This window comes from Chroicocephalus ridibundus, chromosome 11 (genome assembly GCF_963924245.1).
Source record: "Chroicocephalus ridibundus chromosome 11, bChrRid1.1, whole genome shotgun sequence".
Taxonomy (NCBI): Eukaryota; Metazoa; Chordata; class Aves; order Charadriiformes; family Laridae; genus Chroicocephalus; species Chroicocephalus ridibundus.
In genome coordinates, this window is record NC_086294.1 from 3,996,676 (window position 1) to 4,021,505 (window position 24,830).

General features: G+C 58.4%; 1 protein-coding gene across 1 annotated transcript; it reads right to left on the minus strand.

Annotated features, from left to right (window-relative positions):
* Positions 1-12,669: 12,669 nt before the first annotated feature.
* On the minus strand, positions 12,670-14,776 carry TLX3 (T cell leukemia homeobox 3). Its single transcript, XM_063349330.1, has 3 exons — positions 14,350-14,776; positions 13,724-13,967; positions 12,670-12,880 (listed from the first exon to the last, which is right to left on the minus strand). Exons 1-3 carry the CDS (start codon positions 14,774-14,776, stop codon positions 12,670-12,672), a joined length of 882 nt encoding a protein of 293 aa, XP_063205400.1.
* Positions 14,777-24,830: the final 10,054 nt, after the last annotated feature.

Consider the following 24,830-nt stretch of genomic DNA (forward strand, 5'->3'; position numbering starts at 1 on the left):
CACTTGAATTCCAAATCGACTCGCCATCATGAGGGATGTTTCATTCAAGCCTGGATTATTTTCCACATGCCATGTCTTAGCTCAAATCAGGCTTTATTCAGGATAAAGGCGATACCTGTGGTATTAGGCACTGAATTGAGATGAACTTGCCATGCAACAACCATATTTTAATTTAGCCTTCATAATTAAAAGCAAATCTCTGAATACGTTAGGCTGATTTTTTTTTTTTAAGCATCCGTTTACCTCTTCCCGGTGTTCTAAGCGGACGCCTTAAAACACCGGAGGTAGGTACCAAAAAAATCCTAACACTGAGATTCCTTGAAATCTGGCAACATGTTTTTAATTAGAGAACTGGAGCGCTGCGCTCCGCGAGCTGGGAAAGCCCAGCTGAAGGGGTTGAGTTTTGCAGCCCTTTTTTAAGGCCGGTTTGAGAGTGGGGGCTCATGGGGTGGGGGGGGACGGGAGGCGGACAGGGGGGTTTGGTGCCAGCCTCGCCAGCCAAAAATATACAGCTCCGTCCGATCTCTTTGCAAAATCCGCCGTCCCTCCCCACGTACGGCCATGGGTCTAAGCAGGCGTTTGTACACGCAATCAGGAAAACTAAATGCATGCAGTTATGAAGATGGAAACTCGAAGCAGAAACGTGCGCCGAAGCATTTGGCAGCCGACAGGATTGTTAAACGGTCCCCGCGAGCCAGATTTTCAGTAAATCAGAACAGCTCTATGGATGGCCCGTCCCAGCGCAGGCGTCGTTCCCGAAGAGCGCAGCAAACAGACTTGTGCCGCAAACATCGGGAGGCGGCGAGTTCCCTCCGGCCGCCCCGAGTCGGATGCACCCCGTCGCTCCTGGCAGGCGCTCGCAGAGGGAGAGGAGGAAAAATCCCCCGTCGGCTCTCCCTGAGCGCTGGGGAGTGAACGGCCCCCGTTTATTGGCGATATTCTGAATTGACGGCGGCCTCTCAGCCAGAGCGGACGGGTACTCACTGAGCAGGGGAGGCTGGATCCTCGGCTGCTCGCAGCCCCTGCACGGACGATGCCAATTCAGATCAAGCCCTGTTGTACCATAACGACATTCGGAGAGCACAAGCCAAGCGCCGGGAGCAGCTGAGCTCTCCCACTGCCTGGCGGGTTCAGGAAGAGTTACAGGTGTAGGATTTGGCTTTGGCTGCTTTGGGGTTGTTTTTTTTTTTACCCCCCCGGCTATTTTCATACACGTTTGAGCCTTCCGTGACACGTCGCTAAATTCCAGACACAAAAATTACCTTAAAAACAGATATTATTTTTTTTAAAGAATTAAAAAAAATAGTAACGTACTGCACTCTAACCAAGTGACAGCTATAAAAGATACAAGCACAGCCCCTTCCACAGCTACTTTAAGATCCCCCCCCCTCCGATATAAACCCCCGGCGGCGGGTGTCAGCCCCTACCTGGGGGCCGCGCACCGGATGCCCCTGCCCGGGGCCCGGGATGCAGCGGAGCATCGGGGATGTCCCCGGGGGGGCCCGGGCGCGCAGGCGGCCGAGCAGGTGGCTGCGCACGCTGCCTCTCCCACCTGCTGCCCCGTGCCGAGCTGCAGTCAGCTTGTCAGGCCCTGCTACTGTCACCGAACACAGATGTCGGCTGGGCAGCCGTCCCCCGCGCCCCGCTTCCCCCGGCCGGGCTCCAGCCCCTCGCCGCGAGGCGCCGGCCGAGCTGCATCCCGGATCACCCCGTTGTTCCGTGGGGCGTTCGCCCGGGTTCCCTCACCCACCCGTTCTTCTTCCTTCCACCCGCCGCCTTCGTGTCGTCGCCGCCGCTTTCTCCCCTCTGCAGGATTTTTGGGCCCTTCTTGCCCTGTTGTAGTCTGTTTGCTGGCTTCTGGCTTGCTCGGTGATCTGGTGGTTTCACCACGCAGCTGTCCCAGCGCTCGCCATCCCATGGGATCTATGCACGGAAATCCCTGCCTCCCGCCCCTCCGCGTGGACTCGCACCAAACCCGCTCCATCTCCAGGGCAGTGCCTGGTTGCTTGCTCACACACGGCCCCACTGCGCTGCGGTGTCAAACGCAAAATGATGTCTTTTCCAGCAGAGTCTCACAGCAGAGCTTCCCACCGCTCCGGGCAGCTCCGTGTCCCTTCCCCACCGCTGCCTACTGGGGCCTTCCCCTGCTCTCTCCCAGCCGTTCCCATCTCTCCCACCTCCAGCTTTGCTCTTTGTTTCCATTCCTGGCTTCTTCCTTCCTTCCATCTCTGGTTTCCATGCATGGACAGAGGTCTGGGACGTCTCCTCCTGCTGATCTTCCCCTGCATCTCTCCCACTCGCTGCACTTCCACCATTCCCTCCCCTCCGGCCCCACCAGCTCCATCCACCAGAGCTCTCCCGTGTCCCTCACCGCGCCACGGCCAACACGGCCGGTGTGAATCACACCGGACACCTGCAGCTCTGCCTCTCTTCATTTTAAGTAATAAGAAGGAAGAGTCTTGGCCAGAGAAGACAAAGACCACACTCATGAAGAGGAGCCAACGCTACGGGGAGGTGGTCGGTTTGCAGTTGGGAAGCTGCAGACTGGCACCAAAAGCAGGCAGGGAGGCAGAAGGAAAGCGAGATGGACAAGACGGAGGCAGGTTCTCTTTTTTTTTCTCCCCCCGCATCTGAAATAGTGAAGAGTGACGTGCGTTGTGCACATCGACCCCGTTTCCTCTGGTTTAGGTCCCACTCGTGGCGGTCCCACCCGAGCTGCAGGACCACAGCCTGGATCTGGACACAGGACTGACAGAATCTGCCGCACGTAGCCCAGAGAAGGGAAGACAGCCGCCTTCGCGGATCTGGCAGGGTCACCGGGGAAAATCGCTTGTCCATGTGAATTTTGAACAGCACGGGAAGAGAAAAAGCTTGAACTGGGGAGCGGGAGGTTTGCGTCGGACGGGAGCTTCCCTCCCTAGGAGCGGTTTGAGAGTCAGCCACGCGGAGGGCGTTGGAAGCTCCATCTCAGAAGGTTTTTGGACAACCGCCTGCGGTTTGAAAGAGAGTCCTGACATGAAGAAGGGCCTTTATTTCCCCTGCCTTATTCAGTACGGCAAGCGAAAAGAGCGTAGTGATTTTTACCCCCGCCCCCCCGCATGCAGCAGAACTATTCCCTTTCCCCTCTGAGCACTTGGCAGGGATCGAAATGGAGAAAGGCAACTTCATAGAGATCAATGTAGGAAAGCCACAAGCATGACAAGGCAGTAAAAAAAACCCCAACCCTAAAACCCTAGGATTTCTACCCTTGACGAGTTTAGAGGAGGATCACGTTTCGGATCTCCAAAAAGGTCGTGCAAGTGTTGTTTTTCTCCTGAACGTGTCACTTATTCCAGGTACTCCAAAATATTTCAGCCTGGGAGGGGCAGAAAAGGCTTTTTCCCTGGTTGGGCTTTCAGAAACGATCTCCTCTTGCCACACGAGGTGTGTGTGCCCTGGCCCGGGTGGCTCTGAGACGGTGTTTCGAAGTGAAGCCGCTAACCCTGACGTGCCAAATCCGGCACGGAAAAGCCTCCTTCCCCACCGGCCCCACGCTCGCCGGGGGCCTCCTCCTGCCGGATAAAGGGGTCGCATTCAAGTTTCCAAGCACTCCCGACGAACAGTCCCAGGACACGGGAACCTCCGCTGCTGGTGACAAGCTGGAAGCGCTGCCGGGTGCGACAGCTGCTCCGCTGGAGCGCCCAAACGGCAGAGCTCCCCGGCGCACGGCAACAGCTTCAGCGAGCGAGTCCCCGACTGTGCAAACTGCTTTCAGAATCAATTACCCATCTCAGCCTCTCCTGGGCAAGAGGCAACATCCCGCTTGTTTGGGGGTGTCCCCCCCCGCCTCCGCTCCGCCACCCTACAACAAGACGACAGAGCGACGCCAGGATGCCATTTTAGCTGTAAAATGCTATAAGAGGGGGGGTCTTGGCTCCAGGCGGAGAGCAAACGCGTGCCCAGGCAGAGAGGGAAGCTGGGAGCAGGGTGCTCCCGAAGCCGAAATGAAGGCTGAGGAACGGCACAAGACCAGAAAGACACAGACGCCACGAGGAGGAGAAGGAATATTTTAAGACGCCCCAGGAAAAGCGCGGCCAAGTACCGCTCGGAAGCACTGTTCAGGGGCACAGGTCGGGAGAATCCACGAAGCAGGGTGCAGGACTGGAGCTCCCCAGACCTATTTTTAGATGCCAGAACCAAAAGGAGATAAATTACCACTGGTAATTCATAGGTCTCCGCCGCCCGTGGAGGAATCGGCTCCTACGCATCAGCCCCGCAAACAGCCACGTTCTGCTGGTGCCTGCCCACGTGTGAACCTCAAGGGTAGAAAAGGCATAAAAGTGGAGATTTGACAAAAAAGGCTGGAAGGAGCGCTGCCGTCAGCTCCCACACCTGCGGCTCGGTGACAGCCAAAGCATCCCTGTCCTCCTCTCCGCTTCACCTCTGCTCCCGGAGCCGGCGCTGGGTTGGAGGAGGAGGGGAAGGATGAGCAGAGCCCATGGGCTGCAGACAGGAGGCTTCGCCCCCGCCCGCTCCTGGGACGCCCTTTTGTCTGGACTCAGAAACATTTTCTGCTGTGGCAAAACTCCCTGTTCTCCAGATTTCCAAGGAAAACAGCTCACGCCGCGGCTGGCCGCATGGCTGCCCGCAGCGATGGAAAGGTGGAAGGGAAGCGATGCTGCTCCCCCAGCCAGCCCCATCCCGGGCTGTGGCACACGCCGAACCCCGGCGCCCTCGCAGCTCTCCTTCCCCTCAGTCCCAGGGAAAGATTTGGAGGCTTCTTTAATTATTAAGCGTTTTGCTTTGTTTTCCCTCTCCGCTTGAGCGCACCGGCTCTTCGGAGGCCGGAGAGCGGCTTTACGGAGCGCCAGCCCTGGCGGGACCGGCCATGGGGCCGGCACCAGCCGTTCCCACCCGCGGCCGCTCCTTCCCTCCCAGGCTGCTCCCATTACCATTAATGGGAACGACGCGTGCCGAGGAGCGAGAGGAGAGAGCCTAATGCCTTTATATTACGCCACCAATTAAGTACTGGGGGTCATGTCCTCGGCTGATGTAAAGTAGAAGAGATCCACTGAGCTTAATGGATCTCTGCTGATTTACACCAAAGGCGGAGCTGGCCCTCCCTCGCTCGTATTAAAACAGGCAAAACCGTTCCAGCAGCCTTCGTGTTTAACAGCTCCGTACTCTAGCCAGGCTGTGCTACCACTCCAGTCCATAAACCACAAGCTTTATTAACTAATAATTAGTTTTTCCGAGTTAAGTTTCACGGGCGGGTTTTAAGAGCTGCCGCCCTGGGGTCAGGCGGGGAGGTTGGAAGGGACCGACGGAGGTGGGATCTTCAGACCCTGAAGACGCAGAGGGTCTTTTCCACAAACGCGTCCTCACCTACCGCCCCGCGACCGTACCCGGGAGTTAAACGCCTCGAATTCAAGCCGAGACGTTTCTTTCGCAAACACAGAGCGGATTTTAACCGCACCACCGGCCTCCTGGATTTCAGCAAGGGTCCCGAGCTGTGCAAAGGGAACTGGGCACCAGCATCTGCCCGAGAAGGGCACAGTATAAACGCTGAGGTGTAAAGTAGTGTAAATTCAGCTAATATACGCATGCAACGTGGTGTAATTCAGGGGTGAAGTAGTACCTGAACACACAGAGCATTTCTGGCCCAGGGCGAGCAGGGTGATTTGGAAGGACACACTAACGCCTTCCCTAATTTTATTTTTCCGGTTGCACGTAACTAATCATTGAGCAGAAAAGCGGTGCGACGCTGGGCCACCTCCTTCCCTGGCAGGCTGCTGCCTCGGGGTGCTCGGGCGCCTTAAACACACTAACCCAAAAAAAAGGGCCTAAGCTTGAGAAGAACGCTGGAGGAAGTTATCAATAAAAATATTTTTCCAACGATAGATAATTTACTCTCACTTTAAAACACAACTTCCCGAACCGGTATATGTCAGCTTCAGCAGGCACGCGGCTTTGCTCCTTTTCTTCCCTCCTGCGACCGGGTTGAATAAAGAGCATTTAGTGCGTTTCTGCCACCAGAAGGAATAAAAGGAGCGTGCCGTACGGAACTGGGGCGGGGGGGGGGGGGGCAGGAATCACGACAGCCTGCTCACACAAATGTTCTCAACGAGGAACGTAATATGGACAGCTCTTCCAGAGACAGTTCTCGCGCAATAACTTAAACAGTACAGATTACTACTTGGGGAAATAAAAGACAACATAACTTTGAAACTTGAAAAGCTCTTTCTTCGTTGTAATCAATTGCAATAATCCATGTCAGTGATTTAGATGAAGATCAACTTTACCTTTCTTTGCTGATGACACAAAACTAAGAGCAATAAAAAAAAAAAACACAACACCAAAACAAAAAAAAAACCACTTAAGTGCCTTTGCGCACAACTAATGGATTGGATGTGGCATGTGCCAATGGAAGTCGGAATGTATAATGCAGCATCCACTGGATGCCAAATTAATGGGATCATTTGGGCATTCTGGAACACTTGTGGCATTGAGCTTAAGTCATTTAAGGAGCCTGGCAAGGGTTGACGACCTTCCATTTTCAAAAGACTGAAGGCGGCCGGTAATACCACAGGCAAAACACGGCAATGAATTGTATCCCCTCCATCCAGCTGCCGTTTAGTCCAAAGCCGAAAGACAATAAACCCAAGACAATGAGCCCATGGCTGGCGTCCCTAATAAAAAAAGTATATAAAACTACAGTTTCACCTGGACAGGCAGCTGGATGTTCAGGCGCACAGAGGACGGAGCAGACACCGCCAGGCGTTCACGTGCAGCCCGACCTTCCTGCCAAGCTCGAGGACCTTCGCTGGGCCGTGGGGCTCACGCACATTTTCCACGGTGTCCTCTTCCTCCCTGGCTTAGGTCCCAAAGGAAGCCGGTCATAGCACGGAGGGAAACGCATCTCACGGCTAGATATGGCACACATACCTGAAGAGGCGCAGGGATTCGTTCAGAGGGGACAGAAACCGCTGGCTCTAATCCCTGCGGTGCTGCCACGGGGCAGAGCGGCAAGGAAGGACCCAGCAAACGCCACGCGCTGGTAATAGCGGAGGTCCCGCTCCCACTGACTCTTACACGCGAACGTCTGTGATGCTCCACAGCGAAGCAGCAACGCTCAGCTGGGCTCCCGGGAGGTGAATACAGGCAGGCGGAGGTTGGGAAGTTCACTGAGGATCAACACGGTACCCTTGATGTCTGTACAGATACTCCGGATGTTACCGGGAGATCTGCTGCGGGACTCCACAATCCAGAAGAGGATTTAACCTTTTTATTATTATTAATAATTTTCTTTTTTTTTTTTTTTTCAATCTTGAAGGTATTTTGAAGAACGGGCTGAGGTCTGGATTTGCGAGGGTGTTTAGAAGCCGCTCTGCTCCTTGCACCGGTGAGCTCAGGCCACTCTCCAGCGGAGCACGGTGCCTGGACGTCCAACATCGCAGCCGTTCCCTGGGCTCCACCGCCCAGCCCAGAGAACAACGCATCGCTCCTAAAGAAGTGCCGAAACATCCTAAAGAGAGTGAGAGCCATCTCAAACACCTCTGCTCCGTGCTCCCCAGCTTTTCCAGCTCTGGGCATGTCCTACAAAGGACGTGTGGACACTTCTGAACGCACGATGCCGAGAAGCCTTTAGGCAGCTAGCTCTTCTCTTCTATATGACTTGGAAATAGCATTTTACCTCTTACCCTTAAAGAAAATTGACAGAATTAAAATATCTAAACACCGTTGCAGTTCTAACCTTAGCAGCAGATGTTCAAGAGTACTGAAATGCCTAAAAACGCAGAGAAACCCCCCCCAAGAAGGGGGGGAAAAAAGCACATAGGTGCCAAACTGCCGCCAACTGTGCTGTAGCCCTGCCCCATCGAATCTAACCGGGTGCCTCCAGGAGGCAAACTCAGACCCTCAAAAACAAGGGTGCGCCAAGTAGAAATATTTATTCCGCTGCTGTGAGTCAGGAAAAAGTTAGGAGGTTAATGGACTCGAGAGGGTGGGCAAGGGAAACACGCGGCGTTGAAGGGAAGTGCCCTAAATGGCCTAAAGCAGACGGGGTGTGTACCCCCTTCTCCCAAAAATGCCCACCTGCAGAGAAGGCAAACACCTTTGGCCACCCGGTCCAAGCTGCTCAGGCAACACGTGAGGAGGGATTCTACCAACGGAGCGGGAGCATCCACACCAGCAAGCGCCCACCTGAGCGAGCCGCGGCCCTTACATTATTCCTCGTCAGCGATGGGGATGGCTGCGGTGGAGAGATCCGTGCTTCAAGGAAAATTGATAGGCGTAAGGGAGGTGTAAATCTCAGCATTATTTATGTTAGCTGTAAATGAGCTAAATTATGACCTAGCTGAGCGAAACACTTTTCTAAACCAAGGCTTTGAATATTGTGTAGTTTGCATGTTTAACAGGCCCGGGCTTTCATCAGGGAGCGGAGAAGGAGAGCTAATAACCCATTGATTTTAGGGCCCATTTAGGAAAAGAATTGCCTATACAGATCTGATCACCCTGCATTACTGCGTATCATCTAATACCCTGGGCACAAAATAATGCTGAGAGAGGCAGATTACAGAGCCATTTTTATCCGGAGAGGGGCTGTGCCTGTGCAGGTGAGCACGGTACGGGGGGTGCTTTGGGTTCGGGCTTACGGCAAAGCCAGGAGGGACCCCGAGGAAACGGCCCATGTTCCTCCCCGTGGGTCTCGTTACCCTGAGCTCTGCCTTCTGCATCCACCCGCTCAGCTCCACGCGGGAAATCACTTACACACGGGATTTAACCAAGTTCCGAAAGCGATCTGCCCAAGTCCCACTGATAATTCGATAATCCTTAACTCTCCCTGCCTTTTTCCACCCCCGTCCAGCAAACACCAGTTTTCCTGAGATTAAAACTTCCAAACAGGAGGGAATGTGAGCACACAGCGTGGGCTTCCCGGAGCGCACGCGCACAGGCACAACATTTCGCTTGCGGATTTAAGCCTGCTTCGGGAAAATCATCCAAACAGCAAGAATTATCAATTTCCTAGCGGAATCAAACATCAACATATCAAAACTCAGCTCGATGGGACGCGCGGCATCTTCAGCACTCTCAGACCACATCTTTTATCACGGGACTTACGCTGCCCACGCTCAGATGACTGCCCCTGACTTAACCGTGCTGCAATACAGTTGGAAGAGCCGCTGCTGCCCTCACGCTGCCTGCACACCACCGCGCTTCATCCTCTGCTAAATGGAGTGTTTTAAGAAGTCTCCCATGGGGGTAAAGGACCCTTCAGTAATGAGCGGGAGGGTAGGGGATAAGCCACGCTGCCCCACAACTAGCCAGAACCCATGCTGCAAGAAGGCTGTATCAGAAATTGGGTGGTCAAACTGCTGCCCCTACAAGACAGCCCGACTCAAGTTGTCCACCACACAGCCCAAGTGGCAGGATACCGGCAGGACAATCGGAAGGATCAGGCCAGCAGCCAGCCCACCCCCAAAAGATGCCGTCTCCTCCACGGGGCATCCACACCCGCCAAAATTACATCCCTTGGTCGGAGAGGCTCAAGCTGGTAGGGTCTAAAGTCCGTGCAAATCCCCGTGGGTGGCTTTGTCTATTGATGGACCTTCAGAGATACACGGCGGGGACCATCGGACAACCCTGTCGCACCTGAAGCGGGCTGGCAGGAACACGGCTTTCATCCACAAAGAGGGAAATATTGTGTATTGGTGTTTCCCCGGGGCTGCTATAAACACCGGGGTGGGTTTACCAGGCAGAGTGATCGGAGGTAACCCCCACTTCTGTCCCCTTCAGCACGACCACTCGCAGCAGCACCCCCACACCGCCCGTGCAATCTTGTTTTACATGACACGGGCAGACGAGGCAGCCTGTCTCCCTCGTACTCAGCGCAGCTCAAAACCCCGAGACCAGCTCCTCCGAAACAAAGACACCAGCCATAACCCCAGTGAGCCCAAGCACGCTGCAACCAGCGCATAAGCCCCGCTATTTGGTAGCTGTTCAGACGGCTGAAACGGAAGCGACTGGTTTCTGAAGTCTTTTGGAAAGTTGGCAATCCCAAGGCTTGATCTGGCTGCCTTTGGCACAGCCCATGGGCAACAGTGGCAAGGAGAGCCCGAGCCCAGCCTGGGCTGTCACCGCCGAGCTCAGACCCACTTGCGCTGCTTTTAATAACAGGGCTGTAAAGGCTCCCCGGCTTTGCACTAGATCCTCGCCCGCCACAAAGCTGATTACTGCAATCTGCAGCATCATTATGCTCTCTGCAAATCCACGGCTTCTGGCGTACAGCAGTTCGGGAAAAACTGCAGGGAAATCAGGAATACAGAAGTTTATGATCATGGGACGCCCAAACAGTTAAAGGCTGTCTTGAAAACAATGCAGTTTATAGATGTTAGAGGCTACGGGTAAAAACAGAACATCGAATACACACGTGAATACGAGTACCCGTTTATTCCAACCCCCTCGCGTTATTCAGAGCTTGACTCTTCCAACATTTTCGCCAAGGCGCGGGTTTCTCCTGGCTGCTCTGCGCTCGGTGCCGGGGGTTTCTCCCCTCTCCGAACGCAGCCCCATCCCCTGCCCCTGTGCCCGAGCGGCGGCGGGTGACAAGCCCAGGGCGGGTGACAAGCCCAGGGCGGGACCCGTCGCCGGGATGCGGTGTGAGCCCCCTCCGCGGGGCCGGCGCCCGACCGGCAGCACCGCACCGCGCCGCGGGGGGGGAACGGGCGACACAAACGGGGAAAGGTCGGGGCTGGCGCGGAGGAGGAGCGGGGCGGTGCGGGGGGACAGGGCCAGGGCCACGCACGGCAGCAGCGCCGCGTTTCCCCACACCCCGCACCCAGGTATAGATTTCCCCGTTGTGTCTTTGATTTATATTTTTTTTTTTTTTTTTTTTGACTTCGCTGCCAGACACCTCCCCTCCATGGGTGCTTTCCGACACCAGCCGAGCAGCCGCACGGTCCCAGCGCCATCACCCCCGGCGTGACAGGATCCGGCCCTGCCTTTGGACCTCCACAACCTTCCCCCGACAAACCAAACCCCGGCTGCGACCCGAGCCCCTGCCCCGCTCCCGCTGCGGAAAGGGCTGGCTGAGGAAATCATTTCCTTATTCCCTCGCCCTGGGCGACTCGCCGCCCCTAAAACGCCTTTTGCCGTAGCCGGGCCGGCGGAACAGCGAGCCCAGCACCGGCAACGCCTTTCGACTTCTACGGGCTGCCGGTGGCCGCACTCGCCCGCCGCGGGAGAGGCAGAGCCCACCGCCCCGCGGGGTCCCGCCCGTGGCTGGGGGGAACCCACCCGGACCAGCGCTGGGTTCTAAAAAAAATGTAAAATTTTGCGGCTTCCCCCCGCCCTGGACCCGCAGAATTACGGGAGTTTGTTCTTAAAAATACCGCTCCCCACCCCGCGCCTCCCCGGGCTGTTAAACGAGCTCCGGTGCCGGCGGGCGCCCCGGGAACCGGCACCCCGGTGGCCCACGGCCACGGCAACACGCCGTGCTGTCGCCCACGCCGCCGAGCAGCGGCGGGGCAAACGAAAACCGTTGGGTGCCGGCCGGGAGGCGGCTCGGTAGCGCGGGGCCGGGCTGGGACCGTTACCGGGGACCGGCGGGGCCCTGCACCGGGACGGCTCCGACGTCGTCCCCAGCCCGGGGCTGCTCCCGGCCGCCGTCCCCCGGCGGAGCGGGCGGCAGCACCGCGTACGGCCCCCCCGGGTGCGTTACCGGAGCCCCGCTGCGAGCCCGCCCGCCGCCCCCGGCCCCACTCCCGCTCCCGGCCGGCTCCTCACCTCCGTCTCCGCCGAACGACGAGAGTCTCCCGGGCGCCGCCCGCTCCGCAGCGACCCGTCCCCGGCGCGGCGGCAGGCAGGGAGCGGAGAGGCGTTTTTAAAGAAAACGTTTATTTACACGTCTCGGCAAGTACAAAGTATTATACATGGTCTGTGTCAACCCCAAATCTTCTTTATTATGAAACATAAGGCGCTTTCTCTAGAGCCGGTGGCGAAAGGAGAGGGTGCGGATGCTGTTTCGGTGCGCTAAAGCTTGTCGGCTGGAAAAGTGAGGACAAAACCGAGTGCGTGGTGCCTGAAAGGAGCCCTTATTACTACGGTGAATAAATTACAGCTGACATTAACTTCACCTGGGACAGATGGAAGCGACCGCTTTTCAGCTTAATAGGGTTTCCTAAGCTAATGAGTCATCACCGGCTCCACTTAGTCCCCTCCGCTAAGTGATAGGTAGGTATTTTTTTTTTCTTTAGACTATCCTCAGAACAGGAAAAAAAAAATAGCCTTTTGTTCCAAAGCCAACACAAAATACCTATGTTCAGATTTCGATATAAATAATCGAGGTTTTATATAACTCCATATTAATAGTGCCCAAAATCTCGATGCATAAATAAATTAAATTATTAACACTTCTTACAAAAAGTGACATTTTTCCCTTCCTAGTGGAACATCGACACGAATATACAAGCGGAGCGCGGGGCCCCGCCACGGCAGCGCCCGGCGGCTCCGCTCCGCGCCGGCCTCGGGGAAGCGCCGCGGCGGCTCCGGCCCCGGCTCCGCTCCCGCTCCCGCTCCCCGGCCCCGCGGGCCCGGTCCGCCCCGTCTGCGCCGAGCCGCGGCCCCGGGGGCGAGGGGGAACCGCCGGGCGAGCTCCGGGAGCGAGTCCGCTGCGTGCCCGGGCTACCGGGCTCAGACGAGGGAGGTGACCGGGGGGATCTTGGCGCTCTCCTCCTCCCAGGGCTGCAGGTTCTGCAGCGCGAACAGCGACGAGTTGTGCAGGCACAGCGGGTCGGGCTGGATCGACTCGTTCAGCGACTTCTGGAAGGCGTCGTGCTGCAGCTGCAGCATCAGCCGGCTCGCCTGCTGCCGCTCGGCCTCCCGCTCCTCCGCCGTCTGCCGCCTGCCGGGGGGGGTGGGGGGGGGTGGGGGGGAGACACGCTCAGCCCGCGCCCCGCCGACCGACCACCCCCCTCCCCGGGATGCTCCGGGGCCGCCGCGGGAACCGGCCGCGGGAATCGGCGCATCCCGGGGCCGGGCACCGCCGGGCCGCGAGGCCTGGAACGGAGGGATCGCGGGCGGCGGGAAACGCCTGGAAATCCCCCCCCCCCATTCCCCAATAATCCCCCCTTTCCCGGTGTTCCCCCGATTTCCCAGTATACCCCCGGTTTTTTTTCGAATAATTCCCCTTTTTTCGAATACTCCCTCGTTTTTACGAATAATTCCTTTTTTTTTTTTTTTTAATACTCCCTCGTTTTTACGAATAACTCACGGTTTTTACGACTAATCCCTCGTTTGTACAATTAAGATGCCGTTTGTACGAATAACCCCCGTTTTTACGAGCAATCCCTGGTTTGTACGAATAAACTCCCGTTTGTACGAATAACCCCCGTTTTTATGAACAATCCCTCGCTTGTACGAACAGTCCCTCGTTTGTACGAATAACTCCGGTTTTACGAATACCTCCCCGTTTTTACGAATAACCCCCGTTTTTACGAATACCTCCCCGTTTTTACGAATAACCCCCGTTTTTACGAATAACCCCCGTTTTTACGAATGGGGGACTATAAAAAAGAAAAAAAAAATATAAGTAAACATAACACTACTATTATAATAATAATAATAATAATCCCGCTCCCCCCCCACCCGTTTGGCCGCCGGCGAGGAGTGCGCTGCCGGCCGGAGCCGGGGCTCGGCCGGGAGCGGCGGCGGCGGGACGGGGCGGCCCCGGGGGCGCGGGACTCACCGCCACTTGGTGCGCCGGTTCTGGAACCAGGTCTTCACCTGGGCGTCCGTCATCTTGAGGGACTTGGCGAGAGCAGCGCGCTCGGCCGAGGCCAGGTACTTCTGCCGGTGGAAGCGCTTCTCCAGCTCGCAGATCTGGACCCGGGAGAAGGACGTCCGCGGCTTCTTGCGCTTCGGCGGGGTCCGGTTCTGGTAGGGATGCCCGATCCGCCGTGTCACCGTGAAGGGCGTCAGCGCCGCCGCCGCTGCCCGGGTGGGAAGCAGAGGGGTCAGCCCCGCGCCCGCACGGTGCCGGCCGCTCCCCCCTCCCCTCCCCCGGGGCCGCGGCTCTGCCCGACGGCCGCCCCCCGAAGGGACCGTGTCTCCCCGAGGTGCCGCTTCCACCTTTCGCCGGAGGGATGCGGAGACGAGCGGGGGCCCGGCCGCCCCCCCGGGGCGCCCGCGCTGTCCGCGCCGGCAGGAGAGCGGTTTTTCGGATCGCGGCGAGCGCGGGGAAGGGAAACATCCGGCGGGCCGCCTTTGCTTTTATTCTTACTGCTATTACTAGGGTTATTTCGTTTTCTATTTTTTATTTGCCCTCCCGTTCGTTGCCGGGGAGGGCTCTCCCTCTCCGCCCCGGCGCCTTACCTGTGAACCGGTCCTTGACGAAGCGCCGGCTGCTCTCCATCCAGGGGAAGTTGAGGCTGCCCAGGCTGGGCACGGCGGGCATGGCCGGGATGGCGCTGGAGATGGGCGGCGGCACGGCCCCGGGGATGGGCCTGTGCGCCGGCACCCGGATCACGCCGGCGGGGGCCAGGCTGAGGTTGACACTGTAAGATCCCGAGTCCTCGAAGGGCGCGGCGATGGCCGGGAAAGGGGCCGGCAGGCCCGGGTAAGGCGCGCCGCCGCGGCCGCCGGGGCCGCCCAGGAAGGTCGCGCCGTCGGGGCCCCGGGGGGGCGGCGGCGGCGGCGGCGGGGGAGCGCTCTCCTGCTCGGGGCTGTTGAGGATCTGGTCGATGCCGAAGCTGATGGGTTCGTGCTGGTGCTGGCCCTGCGCGCCCGACGGCGGATCCATCCTCCTCCGCCGCCGCCGCCGCCTCCTCCCCGGCCGCCGCCGCCCCGCTATAAGCGCTGCGCTCCGCCGCGCTCCGCGGCCCGGCCGGCCCCGCCGCGCCGAAACTTTGCCTGAGCGCGCGCCGCCCCGCCGCGCGCCGCCCCGTCACCTCCGCGGGCGCGCCCCGCGCCGCCCCGCGCGCCCCCCGCGCCACACCCCCGCCGCCATTGGCCGCCGCCGCCCGGCCTCTGCGCTCCCATTGGCTCCCCCGGCGCGGGGGGCGGGGCGGGGTGGGGCGGGGGGCGGCGGTGGAGGCGGGGGGGGACCCGCCGCCGCGGTGACATCACCGGGGCGCGCGGCCCCCATTGTTCGGCGGGGCCGCCGTCCCGCGCCACGGCGCCCCCCCGACGGGCGCCCGCCCCCCCAACAACGGATCGGGCCCGGCGCCCCGCGGCCGCCCCGGGCTCGCAGGGACAGGCCGGGCGGTCGCCCCGACGGGGAGGGGGGGACGCGACCCGCGGCCGGCCCCGGAGGGGACACACACACACGCGGAGCCCCCGCGGGGACGGATTCCGTTCGCGCCCCGGCAGCCGGGGCCCGGCGCCGCCCGGCGAGCGAGTTTGCAGACGCTCCCTAACGTCCAAATTGGACTAAAGGCGTTAAAAATTAAATAACGTTCAGCCGCATTTACTTAGTTTCCCGCTTATAAAGGGAAATGAAAACAGGGAATAGAATTTCCCCGTTAATAGAATGTAATGGCATTTGATCAGCACCTGGCAGGGCCATCCCGGGACGCCGGAGCGGTGACAGGAGGGACTTGATTAGTTTTTAAACCTCGGGATTCAATTACGGCGACGCGCCCCTTCCTTCCGACGGCGGCGAGCGCGGCCCGACCCGCCCGAGCCACCGGCTCCGCTCCCCGCCCCGACGGCTCTGCCCCCGCCGCCGCCGCCCCACGGCCAACGCGGGCCCGGAGCGGGGGCCCTTCCCCGGTCCGGCCGGGCGCTGGCCCCGACGGCCGCCGCCGAGCTGCCGGCTCCCGATCGGCGGCCGTCGGGGAGGGGGGGGCTTCCCCGGCTCAGCGCACGGAGCGACCCCCGCCCCGCCCCGCCCCGCCCGGCGGTCATTAACACGGCTATTAAACACCGGGGACCGCCCGGTGCCACCCCCGAGCAGCCTAATCGGATTGTCCCCGCTCGGTGCCACCATCAGTTGTGTGTCCCCCCCTTCCTCTCCGGAGCGGAGCTAATCGGATTGACACGGTCCCCGCAAGATGGTGCGGGGCCGCCCGGCCCCACCGGGAACGGTCCCCGGGGGTGTGGAGGGGGGGGACGGACCCCGCTCCGACCGGCCCGGCGGCGGGAAAGGGAGAAAAGGAAGGGGGGGAAAAAAGGGGGGGGGGGGGGAGAAAAAAAAAAAAAAAGGCAACGGTGGGTGGATAAATAAATAAATAAAGTGACACCCAGTCCTGAATCAGGGCAGGCTTTGTTAGAGAAAATTGCAGCTTGATCTGCATAATGGGAACTCGGGCTGCCCAAGGCTATCTTTTTATTGCATGTGTGTCTGCTGTTATCAATTTTGTGAACGATTTCACAGGGAGCCTGGCAGACTTGAGCTGGAATAATATGCAAAGATGAGCTTTGAATAATGAATGATGTGCTTTTAAACCAATTCCAAAGTGTCTGTGATAGTACAATATGAAAAGGGGTGGTAAGTAATAGTATATTTAAAAGGCGCTAGTATGTTTTTATTACTATATTTAAAAAGATATCTATATTATTTTTGTGAAATGGATAATATATCACAGAGTCTTTGATAATCAGCTAAACAATACATTTTTCTTTGGGAAAACTCTCCTGGTTTTACACAGTTAAATATAGAGTATCAGCGTACAGCTTTGTAACGCTCGGCTACCTTATTAAATATTAACTCTATTTTAATATTAGCTTTTAAATTTAATATGTTGACGTTCTGCAGTTTTACTTTAATTATGTTTTATAATTAATAACCCGGGACGTATGGTATCCTTAAATGCGGCTCTCCCGCAGCCGCCTCGGCTCCCTCGCCCCTCGGCGGGCCGGGGGGGGCGCGCAGCCCCGCGCAGCCCCGCGCAGCCCCGCGGCCCCGCTCCGCACCCCGAACCCGCCTGCGCTTCGCCAAGTGCCGCCTTTGGTGGCTCCGCGCCGGGCTCCGCCGCCCCCCCCCCCCCCCCCGCCGTCCCCGGGACTCACCCCCGCTTCCGTGCGCCCGGCGCGGAGCGAGCGGAGCTGCGGCCCCGACGGCGCGGCCCGGGTCGGAGCCGGGTCCCCCCCGCCCCCGCGGCCCCGCTCAGGGCTGCCCCCCCTAGCGCGGCGGGGGCCGGCTGGGGTGACCGTGGTGCGGGGACGGACTCGCCCGCCCAAACCCTCCGTGCCATCGGGGAGCCGGAGCCAGCTCAGGGCCGGCCCCGCTGGGTGGGGGGAAGGAGCGGGACCCCCGGGCAGGGACGGGGCACCCGCAGCGTGTCCCCAGCGCCCTGCGCCAAGGCAGCCCCCCATCACAGGGGGGAGCTGGGTGCAAATAGCCCTGCAGCCAGCGGGGCTCCGGCAGACACCAGGCAGAGCGCGGCGTGGTACAGCACGGCACGGGGAGTCTTTGCATGGCAGAGCGTGGCACGGCGTGGCCTTTGCATGACATGGCACGGCACAGCACAGCGTGGCACGGCACAGCATGGCATCATCTTTGCATGGCACAGCATGGCATGGCCTTTGTATGACGTGGCGTGGCATGGCACAGCTTGGCACGGTACAGCACGGCATAGCATGACGTGGCACAGCATGGCATGGCCATTGCATGGCATGGCACGGCATGGCACGGCACGGCACGGCACGGCACGGCACACCCTCTGCATGGCACGGCACGCAGCCAGCTGCGAGTGCCCCAGCCGGGCAGCCGGCCGCAGGGTCACCTCTCACCCCGGCACAGGGAGGCTGAAGGGGTGCAGCCCAGCAGGACGGTGCCCGGCTGTGGGGGGGTGCGTGGCCAGCACCCCCCGGCCAGGCAGCCCCACGGCGCCAGTGGGGCAGCCCCCAGAGCCACGTGGGCAGGGGGAGGCTGGGGAGGGAGAGCCCGGGGGGGGTGTGGGGTGAAGCGCTGCCATTCCCGGTAGAACTCGGGCAGCACGCTGTACAGGTATTAACTGAGATAATAAGCCGAACCCGCGGTGCCGGCAGAAGCAGCACGGCGTGGCCCCGCTGTGGCACAGCTCCTTCGGCCCCGGCAGGGTGCGTGGCTGGGCTGGGGGGGCCCGGGTTGGGCAGCGCTGGGCAAGAGAATGCTGCACCCAGCCACCTGCAAAGGCATGGCGGGGGGGGAGCATAATTAAGAGGCAGAAAATAAGTAGCGCTATGTAAGAAGAGTGACCACCTTCCCGGAACCACTGGGCAGAAGGGACCCCTGCCCGGTTTGTCACTGGGAGTCACTGGGGGAAGAAAAGCAGTGTCCACCTCCCCCGTCCCCAAAGCCCAGAGCTGGCCCCAGGCCTGGCTGCCATGGGGGGACACAGAGGGGGACGTGCCACAGCCCGCCACGGTCTCCGGGTTTGGTTATGGTGTGCACATGTGCTCCTCAGCCCCGGGAACGTCTTTGGGCTCGAAACACGGAGGGCCCCATGAGGAGGATGTCCTTGCGGCACCCGCGTCCTCGCAGGACCCCCATGTGCCCGGCAGCAGCAAATGCCACCGTTCAGCTTTTCAAGGGCTTCCTGTAGGATGAGGTAATAAAAACACGGGATGAATTACACACTGATCCAACCCCAAATGCCTTTCAGGAGCGAGGCAGCTCCAGCACCTTCTTCCACTGTGCCACCAGCCCGTCGGTATCTGCATTTGGCACGCATTTGCCGGGCCCTCGGCTGCACCACGAAGGGAAGGGAACAGGGCTGCAGCTCCGGCAGCCATGGCTGCTCCTGGAAAGCAGAGGAGCGATGGGGATGGTCCCTCTCCTGGGCACTTCCCAGGGAAAATGAAATCCCCATTGGGAGGAGATTGGAAGTGCCAGGACGCTATTTAGTGCCTGGGGGTCGTGAGGACAGGGAGGTGGCATGGGCTGGGGGCGTGCAGAGGGACTTCAGCTCCTTCCCACCAAGGGCACCTGGAGGTTCCCCAAGGACGAGCACAGCCCGTGAGAGCGGGGACGAGCGGTCCCTGTTAGGACCAGTCCCAGCACGGGGCAGCTGGAGACCAGGCAGAGAAGGACCATTCCCCAGGGCAGCCTCGAGCCCCCCCGGCCCCCTCCCCCTGCCATCGCCTTGGGGCCAGTGACGGACGGCACAAGAGGGACCCAGAGCAGCCCACAGATCTAAAGATGGCTGCACCCCAAGAGGGTCTCGTGCCACCCGTGCCAGCCCCGGCGCAACGCAGGGCCCCCCCAGGGACGGGCTCAGCCCCATGGGTGGCGGGGGGGATACGCAGCCCTGCCTGGCACACGCAGCATCCCTCCATCCCTCCATGCAGCTCAGCCGCTCTGCTGCGAAGGAGCCTTGGTTAAATGTTTACTGTCAAAATTTAGCGTGGGCCAAATGATCCATTACACCTTTTTTTTTTTTCTTTCTTTTTTTTTTTTTTTAATGTTTACCATTAATTATTTTTAAAATGAGGCATTTTGTTTCTAAGGTGAGAGGGACAGGTTTCTGGGCACGAGACCAAGAGAAACCACTGCGGGGCTCCTCCAGCCTTTTCAAACCAGGAGGCAGCGTTTTATAATAATGGGCCGTTAATTGATGGTTGCATTTCTGCGCAGTTCCTACCGCGCCGCCTCGCGCAGCCGCCCGAGCACACGGGGCCGCGGCGTGACGGATGCTCACGCAGGAAACACAGGGGCAGGGAGGCCCCTCCGGATGCACAATGGGGTTCCGGACCGGTGGGCTGCCAATGGCCCCCCCAGTGCCCGCCGAGGCTGCTCGCATGAGGGATGGGACGCTGCGGTGGGATGGAGTGGAGAAACCGCCCCGGAGCTGGGGACACTTCCACCCCACAGGCTTTAAACACCCCGTACAGCCTGCAGAGGCTGTAGGGGTAGAGGTGCAAGTGCCGGGGGCACACATGGCCAGTCGTGGCCGTGCCACCACCGTCCCCGGGGCTACGGTGCCCAGCAGCGCCCGCAGAGCTCATCCCGGGAGATGGCAGTGGCGAATTGGCCCGCGGCAACGCTGTGGAAATACAGGCTGAGGGGCTTCTGTGGGCCCAGGCAGCTCAGGGGCTGGATCACACCCGAAAGGGCTGAGCGCGTGCTTCCATCGCTGCTGAGCTGGGGTTTAGTCCAGCCGCGTGCTGGCCCTCGTCCCGCCTCGAGGAGCTCCTCAGAGCTGTGTCGGCTCAGCTGCTTCCCGCATTTCCAGCTCCGCTTGCACTGCCCACCCCGGCGTGCCCCCCGTCCTGCACGCCTGGGGCTCCAGAAGCTCCAATTCCTCTGAAAGCTCCTTCCTCTGGGGCCCAGGATTGGCGATGGTGGCGGTGACCCTCACCCGAGGTACTGCCTGGCGGCTGGAAGCCGGTGCCGAGAGGAAGAGGGGTTTGAGCAGTGTCCGACCCACAGCTCGCGTCTTCAGCAGTGTCTCTGTGCTGCCTCGCTGGCCCTTTTTCTTTAAAGGCCATGTCAGCTTTCACGTATCAAACTCCTCTGCTGTCCTCAGCCCCCGCTTTAGCACGCAGGAGCTGGCAGGTTGGGCGCTGATCTCTGTCCCCGGCAGCTGGGAAGCCCCTCGAGCCCCAGCCCACCACCAGTGCCAGCCCCCGGCACAGGGCTGCGGGAGGCTCCGGCAGCTGCGGGGACGTGCCATCCCCTAAAGGCATCGCCCGTTGCTTCAGATTTTGTCCCTTCCCTTCGGGTGACGGGGAGCGGCGACGTCTCGCTGCGTGAGAAAGCAGCAGCAGATGCCGAGATGGTTTTCGCTGTAGCTCCTGGCTTTGGCAGAGGATCTGGGAGCGGGCAAGGCCGGCCCTGTTCCCCGCAGCCTTCGCTGGATGGATGTCGCTGCAGAAACCCAACGGGGTTTTGAGTGTTTAGCACATCACCGATTACATACAATTCACGTGGAAGGCAGCGCGACAGAGGACACAAAGAAGTTGTTCCGCTGTAGCCCTGGAAGTAGCATCCTTGTGGGGCCGGCGGGGTGATGCCGGTGTTGGGGCTGGAGAGGGACAGGGCTACTCCGCGTCCTGGCACGGGAAGGGGAAGGTGGAGGGGATGGTTGAAGGTTGAAAGCAGTTTATGCTCCGAAAACTGAGCTCTCAGCCCAAACCCCACTGCCAGCAGCAGCACCCAGCCGGGGGGACGCTGGGTGGGCAGGGTGGGGTGTGCGGACAGGGAGCCACTGTGGCCAACGGGCCCCAGGACAAAGCAGCGTCCTCACTGCCACGTTCCAGTGACAGAAAGGGACCCCGTTACAGTCGGGCCGGGGTGCGGAGCTTTCGCGGGCAGGCAGCTCGCTGCCCGGGGAGCGAGGCCGGGGTTGGGCACTGGGCTCACTGTGCTCAGCAGAGCGGAGCCAGCGTTTTCTCGGCCCACAGGGGTTAAATCAGCTGCTCTTTTTCCGAGGCAAGAGCCCTGGTGCTGCCGAGTCTGAAGGTCAGTCCCCTCTGCCCCTTCCCTTAAGCTCGGGAGGGTGCGTCCCCCGGCTCCAGCCTGGGAGAGCTTCACACCAGGGGGCTGGGGGCAGCCAAGGACCACCCTCACCAGCCAGGGACTATTCCCTCTCCCCCTCCGTGAGGTGCCAGCCCCCTGAGCGGAGGCTGACCACCGACAAACCATGAAGCGGGTGGAAACGGTGAAAGGGGTGGAAACGGTGAAAGGCTCCTCACGGAGCAGCCAGTTAAAGGCGGCTCTCACAGCCCCTGGCAGACGGGGTTTCAGTTCACATTTCAAAGCACATCTTTACGGGGTTGGTAACCTTAACCGTTACGTTAAAAATGCTGAAACTTCGTTTTGGTTCAGAATCCACGCGTGGGTCCAGGAATGCCTGAAACAAGCTGAACCGGAGCAGGGTACGAGGGGAGGGAACCACGGCCAGGACGGAGGAGGGCGGGCAGATGGGGTTCCATTTCTCGCTGCCATCTCTGATAAAATCGGGCTGTGGCAATGGGGACGGGGAAGGTCCCGGTACTGTGGGCAAACCCTGAAAGATGGAAAGACGGTGGGCAGCAGCCCCAGCCCCGGCGGGGAGGTACCGGGGGTCCAGGCACAAACCTGGGAAAGCAGCCGGTGCTTCAACGTGGCTTCCGTCTCTCCTTTATTCTTATTTTATATACCGACACGCAGCCGCTGCCAGATTTCTCTACGAAATGTGACTTTTGTTGGGCAAATTACATTAGGATGGATGCCGCAGGTATCCATTAAGGTTTATTTATCGTGATACTGTTTGGATCTCACGCTTATAAATAACTTATGTTATGGCTTTTGTTTGTAGAAATGTAACTTACATATTTTATTATGCTTTCTGTAAACCTCAAAAAAGAATGTTGTCAAAGCAGCGCCTCTTAACAGCAGTCTAAACTACGGGACATAAAATCTACACTAACATTATTTTTTAATATGGCAAGGAAGCGCGTTATCCCTCTACAGTTTGAAAGGTTGGCTGTCATCATAAACTCCTACTACAATAAAACAGTAACAAGTCTAAGGAATTATTTTGAAAGGTGTGCAGGGCCTGGTGGCTGAGTTTCCTCAAAGCCTTGTGCAAGCAGGGCCGGGTGTTCAAACTCGGCGTTTTCCCCCCGAAAGCCGCCCCGCCGTGCGGAGGCAGCTCTCGGGCGGTTTGCTCTCCCTCGCGGCGGGGCAGACGCTTCCCTGAGGTTGGGCGGTCGGCGCTTTTCACTGTAACAATATGAAACGCCTTTTGGGGAGAATCAGACCTCTTTTATGGTCCCAAGTTGTTCACATCCCGGGGCAGGCTCGTGTCGGGTTCTCGAGATGGAATCACTCGGGGGCTGAGCGGCGTCTCCCTTCTGACATTTCCCATTCCATTCTTTCCACTTTTTTTTAAAAAGAACAAAAAATCCACCCCCCGCTTCAGGCAATTATGTATTTTAAAAAAGCCAACCATAAGGCATTACACGTGCTTTGTAAACACGAGGGAATTCTGGGCTGTACCCCCTTTGACAGCGCCCTTTTCAAAAGCCGACAGCAAAGAGTCTCGACAAAGAACCTGGAGCCATAAACCAGGCGCTGTTTGCCCTGCGATCTGTCTCCTGACCTAAAAGCAAGCGCAGCTGTATGACCAGCTACTCTAAATATTCCTGTCGGCAATTGTTAACCAGGGCTGAAACGCTGTTCAAATCACAGACTGGTTTGGGTTGGAAGGGACCTTAAAGCCCAGCCAGTGCCACCCCCTGCCCTGGGCAGGGACACCTCCCACCAGCCCAGGTTGCTCCAAGCCCCGTCCAACCTGGCCTTGAACCCCTCCAGGGATGGGGCAGCCACAATTCTCTGGGCACCCTGGGCCAGTGCCTAAATACGCATCTCGAGTTGGCCCTGTTTGTGAGACGCTCTCTAGAACCTCCCTGGAGCTGTAACAAGGGACGTGTTCGAAGGCAGGTTTCGGAATCGTACTTGGGGAGCCAGCAGCTGTATCTTAAAGCCAGCCCTCAAGTCCGAGTGCGTCCGGGAGCACAGGCCGATGGTTTGCAACCACTATTCACTTCCACCGTACGACAAAGAAAACCGGAGTCACAGAACCCACCAGCTCCCACCGGAGCCTGTAACGCCGGCGCGTGGAGCTGCGCGGCTTGGGCAGGGGCTGCCCAGAGGAACTGCCCGAAGGAGGCGGCACTGCCGGGCACCCCGCGCCCAACGGGGACACGGGGGTCCTGTCCCCAAGCCCCTGCTCACACCGAGACCTGCACCCACCACCGGGGGTTCAGCTTTGCCGCTTCCGACGCCTGAGCCAGCAGCGCAGATCCCGGTTCCCGTTCAGGATGGAAATGAGAAGCGAAGGACGGTACAAATTCGAACAGGTTTGATGTGCTGATAATGATCACACACAAAATCAGACCTCGGCATCGGGGCTCAGGTAGCGACCCCCCAAACCCGCAGCTCTTCAGTGACCCCAACCGATTCTTTCCTCGGGTCCTCGGCGCTCTTGGACACCAGAGCCTCTGGCTGCGGATTAAAGACTTTCTTCCAGCTGAGCTCAAACGGAAACAGAAAACTGCGGAACAAAATGACTTCCTTTCCGATTTAGTTCCTGCAATTTAAAAATGTGCAGGAAAATAACAGTTGCAAAGAAAAAAAAAAAAAGGGGGGGAAAAAAAGCTGTAAGAAATACAGGTATGAACTTTTCCTCTCTGTTGGCCACAATTAAAAATTCCCATTCTTAACTAAGCAGTTGTGACTTTCTACTAACTATGCAAATGTAAGCAAGCATGAAAAGCACACGAAATCTATTATTTCCATAAGAAAAAAACTCCCAACCCAATTCAAAGCCAGTGCCGATAGCTTGTAATGGCACATAATAGCTTTGCTACATCATAAACTAATTGGCTTATTGCTTAAGTTTTACTTTTTGTCAGATCTTGCTCAAATTCATTTGCGTACTTCCTTGGCCCACCACAGGCCGGTATTAATTGTTCCCCACAAAATCCGAGTGGTTTGGGCTGGGGGAGGGATGGGGGTTCTGGTACCCACCGGACTCTTCAGCATCTCCGAGAGGTGAAGACGCATCTGCTGAATTTGCCGTTCCGTCTCCATTGTGCCACACGCCCTTTAAAGACGGGCAGTGAGTCCCCGTAACGACCTGCTTTCTTTTTTGTAGCGCTGAGTAATTCTATTCTTTTTAAACAGTGTTTTAACAACTTTATTTTCTTCTGTGGGTCGTCCCCCCCCCCATTTCTAAAGACCTGGAAAATGTGTACTTGTGAAATTAAAATATCATCAGTACTTCATTAAGGCTTCCTCCATCATCTCCTATTTTATTACGTGCGACATCCTCAATTTTCTTGCTAGACTTATACCCCAAAATGTTCATTTTTAGTCTTCTACTTCATTGTCCACATTGTCATTAAGCGCCAGTGCTGAAAAGAAATATATAACATTTCGTAGA